Source organism: Motacilla alba, chromosome 2 (assembly GCF_015832195.1).
Source record: "Motacilla alba alba isolate MOTALB_02 chromosome 2, Motacilla_alba_V1.0_pri, whole genome shotgun sequence".
Classification (NCBI taxonomy): Eukaryota; Metazoa; Chordata; class Aves; order Passeriformes; family Motacillidae; genus Motacilla; species Motacilla alba.
In genome coordinates, this window is record NC_052017.1 from 58098463 (window position 1) to 58110859 (window position 12397).

The 12397-nt window shown below is 36.9% G+C and overlaps 1 protein-coding gene across 3 annotated transcripts in view; it reads left to right on the forward strand.

Moving 5' to 3' along the window:
- The window catches only part of RECK (reversion inducing cysteine rich protein with kazal motifs), a 47108-nt gene that overhangs the window by 14083 nt on the left and 20628 nt on the right, over positions 1-12397 (forward strand). For 2 of the 3 annotated variants that reach the window (XM_038126776.1, XM_038126777.1), the window contains 3 exons: positions 1556-1641; positions 3325-3372; positions 12307-12340. In XM_038126776.1, the coding sequence (XP_037982704.1) occupies positions 1556-1641; positions 3325-3372; positions 12307-12340 (168 nt within the window). Of the gene's footprint in view, positions 1-1555; positions 1642-3324; positions 3373-4423; positions 4466-12306; positions 12341-12397 lie in introns of all 3 variants that reach the window. The other variant, XM_038126778.1, reaches the window with a different exon arrangement.

A 12397-nucleotide genomic window follows, 5' to 3' on the forward strand; every position in this document is an offset into this window, starting at 1 on the left:
TCAATTTCCTTTTTTAAAGCTGGACATCCCATGTGGCTCTTCTAAATAGGCATTTCCACTGGGCTTAAGAGCATTTTTTAAAATTAAGTTGTTGATACTTCTGCTTTCTGCTTTTTTATTTCTACATAAAGAATATAATTTATATATATAATAAAGTACTGCTTTATTTTCTAAATATTCATAACAAAAATGAGTGGTTCATTTGAGTTAAATAATTCTACCTCCTGTCCCAAGAAAAAGAATGTAACAAGTTAGTCACAGCTGCTGGGCAGCTGCATGGATCAAACCTTCTCTTTACTTCTGTCTTTTTAAGGTTACATAAGAAATAGATAAAGGAAGGCGTTCTTTTATTTTATTTCTGGTGTTTGAAAAACATTAGAAAATCTGTATTTATTATTAAATTAAGAGGATGAAACAACTTACAGCAGCAATTTGCTTCTTACTGTATTTCTATGTAACCTTGCGGTAGGAAATGATGATTATACAAAGAGTGAAATTAATGGATTAAGAGAGACAGGGAGATGGGAAACTTCTATTGCAATAGTTCTGGCTATGGAACCATCTTTGCTGGGGAGAGAAATGACAGAGGAAGTGTTGCGGATTAACCCCAGCAGGCTGCTCGTGTGTGTGTTAGGGAGAGAGGGGAGAATCAGCGGGCAGCAGTGAGAAAACCCATGGGTTGGGATAAAGGCAATTTCTAATTTAAAAATGCAAGGAAAAGCAAGAAAGAAAGGAGGAAAAAACCCAAACCCAAGAAAAACAAGTGAAGCAAAAAGAAAATAATTGCTTACCACCAACCGATACCCAGCCAGTCCCCAAGCAGGGGCAGCCCTTGCCATCCTCAACCCCCAGCTTTTATGGCTGAGCATGGTGCCATGTGGTATGGAATGTTAGCTGGGGTCAGCTGTCCTGGCAGTGTCCCCTCCCGACCTCTTGTGCACTGTCAGCCTATTTTTGAGTCCCTATAAAAAACAGAAAAGGCCTGGATGCTGCCTGTATTTGCAGTGACTAAAACATCCCTATGTTATTGACACTGTTTTAGTCAGAAGTCCAAAACATAGCCCCATGCCAGCTCAGCTGAAGAAATTTAACTTCATCCAGACCAAAAACACCACAGGAAGTTTGGAGAAAGAACACAGAATGTTTTCTGCATTGGCAAAGTTGGTAGAGACATGTGCTATTGAAACAAACAACAGGGTCTATCTGTAAGAGATGATGCTGCAATGAGATTTTCTTCCTGATGTTTTTTGTTGTCTTATATTTCAGATATTAGATTTTGGTAATCTATTTCTATTGACTATATAAAGCAGTTTACATAAAGCATCTTTATCCTCGATGTGTGGAAGGTACTTCATTAATTGCTAGTTTCAGCATTTGTGAAAACACAGACTTGTGGTTTTTGCTTGAAGTTGGTTTGTAATCCCAATGAAACGTAATCTGCACATAGGCTTCTTGAATGAGAGCAGGATTATCAAATCTAAAAAGCAGAGGGCAGGGAAAATGATGGCATAGTTTCTCTTTCTGCTCTAATAAGTCTGTAATCTTATTTCCCAAGGAGTTTTGAAGAAGTCTGATGGGTGGGTTGGCTTAGGCTGCTGTGAGCTGGCTATTGCTGTGGAGTGTCGGCAAGCGTGTAAGCAGGTAAGACTTCCATCCTACTGACTGAATCCAGGCTGATTCTGCAGCTCTCTTTGGTTATGCTAAGCTTAATTCTGACTTCTTGTCACAGTCTCGACAAGTTGTTACTTTAAAATATTGTTGAGTGAAAGGCAACATGTGGCTGATGCTAAGCTCTTTTTTTTGTAGTGTCATGTTTAGTGATAGAACATTGTGGTTACAGCCCCAAACAGATTTTTGTGCCTCTTCAAAGAGGTTTTTGTTCAGATGGAAGAAAAGGGGGTTTTTTGGTGTTAATAGAGCCAGTGCTTTTGTCAAGTAACAGTTTTAAGCATAATTTGTAAATTTAGCAATGACCTTTTTATTAAAAATCTGTGAAGCATTTAGTGATTTTTTCCCCTAAATATGTGTTTGTAGCTTTAAAAGCATCTTCAAAATCTAGGAGCATGTTTGTGTCTATCATCATCCTTTTAATTCATTTGTGGAGCACAGATGTACTTAATAATCATATTTGTGAATGTTGCCTGTGTAGTCCTAATCTTGACCAAGCAGCCTACTGCAAACTGTCGTCATAATAAAAAAAAATTCTACTTTCACCCAAAAGCACAGGGTTTAAACTATGTGGCAAGAGATGAGCAGTGAGTACAGAGTAGCGTGGGAGAGGGATGAGGAGTGAGTAAACAAACTGGATACTTTTGATCTTCAGAAAAGAAGATGTGTGTTTATTCTCAAATGCATTTTTAAGCCATGTTTTCAAATATGTCCTAGTGCTTAAGTGTCTCCAGACCTGATAAAAACATTTCCGTTTACTGCAGTCTTATTAAATTCTATTAATTTAATCTTATGATTGTTACATCATTTCTCATTATTCTCTAAATCAGATGTTGTATTGTTTGATTGCAGACTGTTGTTTCAGAATATTTTGTATTTTAGCAGACACTGGTTAAAACACTTCCATTTTTTTTTCATTTATACTACAATCTAACTACTTGCCAAATATTATGGATAATGGGAAATATTTGGATTTTAATTTTGATCCTTGAAATTTGAGGGGAGTCATTTTGAAGGCAGTCATATTGAGTCATTTTGAGTCATTTTGAAGGCGGTGATATAATAGGTCCAAGGACTGACTTTACCCAAGTGTTTTAAATTATTGGAGGGGAAAGTAACATGTTAGTAGTTATTGTAGTTTTGAATATCTGTCATATGAAAAAGGAGGCCAAGATTATGTACAGAACAAAGGGATCTGCAGTTTGCGGGGAGAATTTCTGCAACTCAATTTGACAATAGGAACCATAGAAATGAACGTACAAGAGGGAGGGGAGTGGAAAGTGACACATAAGTGATAAATCAGTAGGGAAAATGAGGAGATCTTTATGCTCAAGCTCTTCCATTTCTTAAATGCTTCCTGCGTTCTGCAATGTGGCAAACCTTTCACAAAACCTAAGTTGCTTTTTGTACTTCTGCTGTCAACTAAATTGGTGCAGAAATATAAGGGTTTGGGTTTTCATTAAATGTCATATTAACAAGCCATGGTGTCTGCTTTTTTTTCTTAAAGATTTACATGGATTCTTTAGGTTCTTAAAGGAACATTTTAATAGATCATTAATCCGTTATTGCAGTTAATTTAAAAGTAGAACGGTCTTTATTTTGCAACTTGATTTTATAATTTTCTATTACAAATGGAGAAATTTATCTGTCTTTCAGGCTTCTGCAAAAAATGATGTTTTAAAGGTCTGCAGGAAGGAATACGAGGTATGTTTTTATGTGTCTGAATATATCTGAAAAAATCAACCTCTGTATCAATCATTTTATAAGTCCTGTAAAAATATCCTCTAGAAGAGGGAAGGTTCAGTCTTTTTAGAGCTGTGTTTCTGAATGTGCTTATTTTCATATGAATTAAATTATCTGTCTACAGTTTTTATAAAAGTATAATCACATTCTGTACAAAAGTTTTGGATTTTTTAGACTTGCATATACATTATTTTAAGTGAAAAAGTTGCAACTGTCAAATTGGATTCCCAAAAAGTTTATTTCATAGGAGTTTTGATCAAAGTCAGCATTTGTTGTGATCATTCAATCTATCAGAAACCTTTCAGCTTGGACAGTGAGAGTCAGCTTAAAAGTGACGTAATGAAATAAACTCAGGAAAAAAACAGCCTTAAGTATCCCATCTGAATATAAATAATTTCAAGTGTATAATTTTTTTAACATCAGTGAAACTGTTGGTGATTGCAGTTATTTTTACTGTTCTGCTCATAAAATTAATCATCAGGATATCTTCAGAAATCTGCCTTTACCTATGTTCCTTTTAACACAGTGTGTGCAAATGCTATTCTGCAAGGACTGCTTTTCTTTTGATGTTCATCTCAATTAAAAGCCAGATTCCTCCCACCCCCTTTCATCTAATGTCCTTTAGCCCTAAGTTAGGTAGTCCTGCATCAGTTCTGCTCATAATCAATGGTTTAGGATATCAGACAATTTTCCATTCTTTTGATTTGGGCAGAAGTGGAGCAGTTTTCCTGTTTTTTTTTTTTCCAGAAAGTATTGAATTACTTTTTTGAAATTTATTTTTCCTTTTGTCCTTTTATCTAAACAATCTACAGAGTATTTTCCTAGACTCTTTACTGTGGAAGTTAGCATGGGTTGAAGTTACCATAGCTTGTTCTCTTAAAAAGGCATTTTCATTTTAAGTAGTTCTGTCTTCTTTCATGCTATAATATGCTATACTTCTAGCTATGTGAGCTTCTCCTCTATTATGCTGGTCTGTTTCCTTCTTTTTTTCTGGATTTCTGCATTGCTGTAGGAGGTTGGCCAGTATGGGTTGAAGGAGAACTGGAGAGGAAAGGTAAGAGAATAAAAAATGACTTTATGGTCATAGTCATCTTATTTACTTTTCCAGTTTTTATCTGGAATTTTGAAAACTGGGCATCTCACTCTTAATTGGGAGTGATCCTGCTGTTATTTTACAGAAAACCTTAATTCTTGCTATCTGTGCAAGACTAAAAGAGAAGGAGAGAGAGAAAAATCATAGTAGAAAGTATCAGTCTTCTGATTAGGGAAGAAGGAAAAACTTTTTTAATGAGGACTAGATGTAGTACATACAAATAGTGTGTCAGGGACAGAAATTAAGTATCTGAGGTGTTATAAATCTTCAGTTATGATAGAATTTTGTATGACAATGATTTTTCATATGTATCCAGGCTTACAAGTGCTCATGGAAAATAATACTTAAAAAACTCTTAAGAGGCTCATTGGTTGAAATAAATTCAAGGAAGTTATGCCTAAGATTGAAGGTTCCATATACAACTTTTGGAGGGAATCTGCAGTTTCCCACACCCTGCCATTATTTCTCTTTAAAAAAAAACAAAAAAACAACATTGTTCTTGCCACTTTGGTGTGTGAGTCCTGCTCTTTGTAGTCTGTGAGTAGCTTCTGTGTCCTGTACTGTACTTTGCATTCTGTGGAGTTGGCTGGGGAAGCACTGAACTGAGGAAGGAATGGCTACTTCAAACTGAAAGAGGTGACATGCTATCACAAATAGCATGTGAATCACATAAATACCGTGGCATACATACTGTGTTTGGTTTTGCATTTAAGAATTCATACTTTGCTGAAAATGAGGATCCAATTAGAAAAGTAGTTTGCAGTATGGATCATAGTGCTTGGTAATCAGCTGTTGGGTCTGTTGCTGAGGTATTTAATAATTAAGTACATGACATAAAAGTAAAAACTGTATGAATTAAGGATGTAAAAAATACAAGTCTTTATTTTGTAAACACTCTCATATCTTACCAGTCTTCTTAACTTACTCAGCTTACCCACATAAGGATTTCCTGGAGAATTTTCACAAGCTGCTTAGAATAGTCTGAACTGTGCATAGTACACTTCTGTAATCTTTTGACATTAGGGAGGCAACTTTGTGAGTTACTCTTCAGCCTCCCACTAGGTTAATCAGGGTGAAGAAGGAAGTAAATCTTCAGGGGTAGGGCAGAGGGCTCAGAGCAGTGAAAAAAGCCAAACTCCATGCAGGAGGTGTCACCAAGTTTGAAGTCACTAAGTGGAGACTCAGGTCATGCACTAGCAGAATCACTTCAGCATTGATGTGCCAGCCTTTCACAAGATTAATTGAAGATGCTTTTTCTGCTGATCGTATATTTCTGCATTACTTTTACTGTAAATATTTATGTTTATTTTAATGTGGGGATTTTACACATTTTAGAAAAGTATTGTGTTGGAATAAGGGATTAATTTTTTATCAGTGCTTTGAAGATGGCTTGTCCTGTAACAATTTTTATTTTCAAGTAGCACTGCATACAGAAATGAATAAATTTTCCACAACTTGCCCAGTATTTTTGAGTGTTTCCAAAAGGTATTTTATTTGCCTTCTTCTGAAGGTTTTATTCTAATAGTCCTTTTTTCCATCTTCTGCTTCTCAGATACTCCTTTTGTCGTCTTCATTTTTCCTCTAGTTCTGTGCACCTCAGTTCTTTTATCTTTCACTACTTCTTCCAGCTTTCTGCTATCCTGTTCATCTTCCTCTAAAAAGAAGGTAGGTAATAGTCAAAGGAAGGAGAAAAAAGAAGTGGAGATGGTATGGATTGTATGTAGGATTTTCTAAGTTTTGAATTTTTAAAACTTTTGTGTAAAGTGGGGTTCATTTTTTGAAAGACCACATGGAATACATGCTTGGAGGAGCAGCTTAAAATAGTTAAGCTTTAAAGGCTTTATTACTGTGTTTAAGATCCCTTTTCTTTCTTTTGTGCATGGAAAGAGTAGCACTGAAGTTTCCATTAGATTGCAGCTCTTGAGTCTGTGCACTGCATATTGTGAGTTCACCACTCTGAATATTAATAACTCTAGTTTTTACTTCACGTATTCCAAATAAGACATATAAACTTCTCTAGTTAATTGGCACTGTGAGAGCTTTACTGCAGCTGAGCACTATCTCCCAAGCAGCTAAAATGCAACTGAAAATGTCACCACTTATTTAGCTTCTGCTCTTAAAACTACTTTTGATGTACAGCAGTGAGCACTTGATGTCCCTGGATGGTTTAACAATAGTTTTGCTATCACAGATTTGAGCACTCTACCCTAATCTCACTTTGCAGCTTTTAAACACAGAAACTTAAAATGCAGTGCCTGCAGCTTCAAGGGCTGTAATGGGGATTCAGAAAAGTATTCACTCTGCTACAGTATTGATTTGTTTTTTCTTTTTAGGGTCATATGATCCTGCTTTTTGTTGAGATTTTAGTGAATGCTGAGTATTAATTACCCCTGCTGAAAAATGCAGTCATCAGTTTTTAGCTCTTATCTAATTGTTTGTGTGGATTACTCTGAGACAATAGATATTAACTCAAGGAACTGTTTAGGACTTGTTTAGATAAAGGTTCCTAAACAGTTTTAATGAGCTCCTAAGGACTGTATGTAGCCTCTGGAAATACAGCTTAATGAATTCAGGATGGACTCTGACCATACACTACACATCATAGATAATTTTGGTGCATTTTGTCTCTATTCTCTGCTGTTCAAAGAAGGTTGATAAAACACTCAATGATCTTGCCAAAATTTGATTTCCAGTAAATTTTGTACTACCTCACTGTGCAAGTGTTTTCAATTCTTTACTGGTTTACGTAATAGAGGAAAATCTTGACCTTGCTTGTTATTACTGCAAGTTTTAAAAGTTTTTAACAGATGTTCAACGTCATTTGACACTTCAGCTGATTCCACTAAACCTTAGTATGTTGTTACCTTCCAACTTTTATCTTCTCTCAATAAATTCAAAGATTAAATGAAGTCAAGGAGACATTTCTTTTCTGTGCTTAACTGCATAGAGTTAAGCATTTTACTATTGTATTTGTTAACTGTAGGTAATACTTATAAAAGATGGCCTTAATTGAGTGGGATCTAGATTCAAATATTTGTCATGGTTAGGTTGCCCAAGACAATAGTACTGAAGTTATTTTTCTGCCAAAATTATTAGAATATAGATACCATGATAATTTTTAGGGAGGAAAATAACTTTGTGGGTTTTTTTGCAAAATACTCCTAATTTCTGTTCTGAAACAGCAGCTTCACTGTTGCTTTTCTTTCAAGACACAAGAGGCAGCCATTTAGAAAAAATGTGTTTATAATGTGAAAGCATGCCTCACAATGCAGAGGACTTCTTCCTTCAGTAAAATGTTCTGCTCTGTTTGTGTTGGGATGTGTGCATTTTTGGGGTTTGAGCCGTTACCTGCAGCTGATGAGCTCCAAAAAGAGCGAAACCAGTTAGGTCCTGCAGTACTGGCTAAAATCTTCCTTCAGGGGTGTTCTGGTGGGGAAGACTGAAAAATGTTCTCTGCTGCATAAACCTCAACAACCTTTTTCAATTTCTATAACACCAAAAAGAAATCTCTGAGAGCCTTTGCTTTAAGATGTACGTGGTTGGGGTGCTGGTGTCCGCCTGCCACTTTCCACTCCTTCTGCTTGTAGTGTCACTGGCTTTAATCACCAGGCTTGGAAACACCTGGCTTTAAAAAAAAAGAGAAGTCTGAAAGATGGGACTTGTGCACAAGTAAAACAAATCATTGTGTTTGTGGTTTAGAAATTTTGATATTGCCATCTTTGTTCACTTAATTTAGTATCCAACACAAGTTAAAAATGGAGTATCAGACTCCATTTTTACACAGTATTGCCTTTGTACCATCATTTTCCCAAATCTGATGACTTAGTCATTCCTTTAAAGAGAACATACTTTTCTCCTCACTTGGTTTTTGTGTTGATTGGCTGGTTTAGTTTTGTTTGTCCTTACCTATATCTGTCTTTTACCTTTTGCTTTGTTTTCTATATCTTTCTTCGCTGCCAGTTCACTCAAAGATTCCGAAGAAACCTTGAGTGGGCAGAAAAGCTGGTGACCTCTTAGATATGAGTGCTAATTTAGTAGAGATGGACATGAACCTTGTGTTCTGAAAAGAAGTTGCAGTTAGTAATTCAAATCAGACTGACTGTCTAATGCTGTTAACAACTTTATGAGTACATGATTAGACACTAATTTTGAATTTTTTTTTAAGATTATCTCATATCTATGTAGCTATACCCCTCACATGTGGGAGGGGTATATACGTATGTACACATAAACTAAACATTACCCAGACCTACCCAAAAAACAAAGTCAGCACCCTCAACTAGCATTTTAGTGGTGGCTACAGACACTTACAGTTTTGTGAAATACAGTGAGTTGCTGTAACAACTCAGTACAGCTGAATTTCTTCCCCTGCCTTCCTTCACCTGCCATTTTTCCACATACATTCCCTCCCCTTCCTTGCCTTACTCTCCCTCTGGCATCTGGCAGGTCCTTCTAAAAGACCATATCTAAAAAGTGCTGCTTCTATTCTGTTCTAACATAGTATCATACCTGTTGATATCGCTGACTTAAATCCTAGGGGATGAGAAAAATGAGTTTTCATCGGGGTTAGTGAGAGAGATCAGGTCATGACAAGGTGATGGTGTAAAGGCATACACAAGACTGTACAGCTGGGAACAGGGACAAGGTGGAAAAGACAAGCCAGACCCCTCCTCTTAACAGAAACATGAGGGTTATTACAGCGATTTAGCAGTCTGTGGAAATGTAGTTTCAGAATACGGAAAGAAGATTTATTATTAGGTTAGGACTTCCTGCATGTATAAAATTGGTGTGTGAAATTGCTGTGAGAAGATAATTTTGTCTCAATTTGAGCCCTTCTTTAGAGGAGGAATATTAGTAGATACCATAATCTTCTCAACATTCTCCTTTCTTTTGTGTCCTCCAAGCAGGGCAAGTGACACTATTTTTAGAATCACTTTTTTGTATCATTCAACTTCTAAATAACGTGACAATTTTTATCTGAGTTTATTGCAGCATTAGAGCATGATTCTAAGTATTGTTTGTGCTAACAGTATGGTCAAGTACTCGGTATAACCATGGCAGACAGATGTTAGACTTTTCAGCAGCCTCTGCTGTCCCAGTGCCTTAATTAATAAAGTTACGATGTTCATTCTGCCTGGCTGGTTTGTGTGCCACCTTCCAATGCTCCGTGCAGGGTGGCTCTGGAGAAGTCAAATTTCAGCAGCTTCTGAGGAGGGTCAGTTTAGGGGCAGAGTGTTGTTGTGTGTGGCAGGTCCCAAGGAAACTGGGTGGCCCCATCAAAACAGGGCCTTTCTAGTAACCGTTGCCTGGCATCCACAGTGGAGGATGTATGGTGCTACGAGAATGACGTGACCATTTAGGCAGCAGTATAAATCTATTCTTTACAGATGTAGGATGGTGACCCCACCTCTGTGTTCTTTCTCCATTAATTCTCTTGTCCCTCATCTGTGTTACACAGATGGATGTGTAGCAGGATTTGGTTTGTGTGTAGGAAAGAAGGGAACATCTAAAGTTAATCAGATGAGAACGTGCTGCTGGGATGAAGAATGTTGCTGCACATTCATTGTAATCTGAGAGAAATAATGCAGTATCTGTGATTTTGGGAGAAAAGATCTGAAATATTGTAGAGGATGTTTTTGTCATGGAAAAAAATGTCTGAATTGCTACTTTATGAAATCCAGGGTTTTGTTTTATGTAAGGCAGATTTTCCAGTTTTTGTGTGAGGTGTACCAATAGATCTCTGCTTTATTTGTGATCACTAGAATTATAAATAGTTGCTGTTTGTGGAATACACCTTCAAGTTAGATGTGTGTTTGTTCTCTTAAGGCCTTTGTTGCCACATCTGCCATGTCTTACCCAAGGTTTAAATTAATTTCTGAGTGCTAACAGAAGGAATTTCATGCTGCTCATTACAGTATTGGGACTGTCCTGTTTAAGATCTTGTCTTCAGAAAAAAGCAAGTAGAAAATACGAATGAAAAACAAATTCCTGCACTCTAAACAATATCTAAGTCAAAAGGAAAAATAAAATAATCAAGTTAATTCCCAACATGTTTGTATTTTCGTCTGTTTGCAGCAGTACAGATCTGCACAAAAATAGCCCCAAGATTATTTGGGATACCCACTTCTCTGCCATGCAATGAATAACTGGTAACTAAGATAGATGAAGAACAGTGAACATCTGAGCTTGAACTAGGTCTGCATTTTGAGCTCTTTTCCTTGTCTTAGAGGTAGTAGCACATCCTGTTTTGAAGCAAGATTTTAATCCCACATGATTTGGGATCAGTCTGATGGTGGTTTTGTTTTCTTCTCTAGATACTCTCTTCTGTGTGAAATACAAATTTGTTTAATTATAGGGATCGGGGAAATGGAGATCAGGAATTTTATAAAGATGAGGATTGTGTTTTGTCACAATATTGATCAGGTGTTTGATCAGGTTTTATAATCTAGTGTTCTGACAATTGTAGAGGTTAGATACTTCTAAATTCAAATTTCTCTTTTCTCACAATCATAATTTCAGTCTTTGATAACGGGCAACTACATTTTGGAATTTCAGCCTCATGACTTCATCTTTTCATAGAGCTCCAGACAGCTTATATGCAGTATCTAATTTTTTTAATGGAAAATGTGCTTATTCAGTGTAGGGAAGACTCTGGGTTTTTTGGTAAGAGTTCAGTAGTCATGAGGGAGGGGATTCTGCCCCTCTACTCTGCTCTGGTGAGACCCACCTGGAGTCATACATCCAGGTACGGGATGTGCTATATCCAGTGCTGTGCCACAGGAAAGCTGTGGACCTATTGGAATGAGTCTAGAGGAGAGCCATAAAGAGAGATGGAGGATGTCTCCCGTGAAGACAGGCTGAAAGAGCTGGGGTTGTTCAGTCTGGAGAAGAAAAGGTTCCTAGGAGACCATATAGCACTTTCTGGTGCCCAAAGGGGGCCTATAAGAAAGCTGGAAATAAACTTTTTGGCAGGGCTTATTGTGATAGGGCGAGGGTTAATGATTGTAAACTAAAAGAGAGTAGTTTCAAATTAGATACAAAGATTAATTTTTTTTTTTGTATGATGAGGGTGGTGAGGCAGTGTCACAAGGTGCCCAGAGAAGCTGTTGATGCCCCATCCCTGGAAGTGCTCAAGGCCAGGTTGGATGGGGCCCTGAGCAGCCTGGTCTAGTGGAAAATGTCCCTGCCCATGGCAGGGGGTTGTGACTAGATGAGCCTTAAGGTCCCTTCCAACCCATTCCATGACTGGTCTGCAGATTAGAGACCTCTGAAACAAAGCAGCAGGATGTGTGTGTTTCCCTTTTTCTGACATTTGAGATGTACATCCCCCAGCTGTGCCTTTCGGCTGCAGTTCGAGGGAGTTGGTTGCATGCTTTAGCTTTTAAGGTACATTGTCATGGAGTTATTTTCTTGAGATTTACTATTTGCATGCATCCATCTGTGCGGAATTATTCTTTTCTACATAGAATCTTTAAAATTATTGTCCTTAAAAAAAACCCCAACATTTTGGGACACCCTATTATAGCAGTTTACCCTGTTTCTAAGTTAGTCCAGGAAAGTCTTCCAATTTAATTGTTTGCTTGAATATTTATCTGTTTTATTATGAGTACACACAGAACTTTGGTGACCCTTGATCTCTTAATTTCCTGGTTTCACTGTTTGTATAGTGGTTTTGTTTTAATGTAATCTAATTGAAGCTAATAATACCAAAGGTTTATTAGCTCATTATAACAAATGACTGGATACTTAAATATTTATTTGAAGTTTTCTGGCTTGTAACACTGCTTTTGTTTTGATTTCAGAATGCCCTCTTTAGTTGTATTAACAGAAATGAAAGTAAGTATATAATGCATAGTTTATTTTGTTATTCATTTTTTCTCTAAACTATAAGAG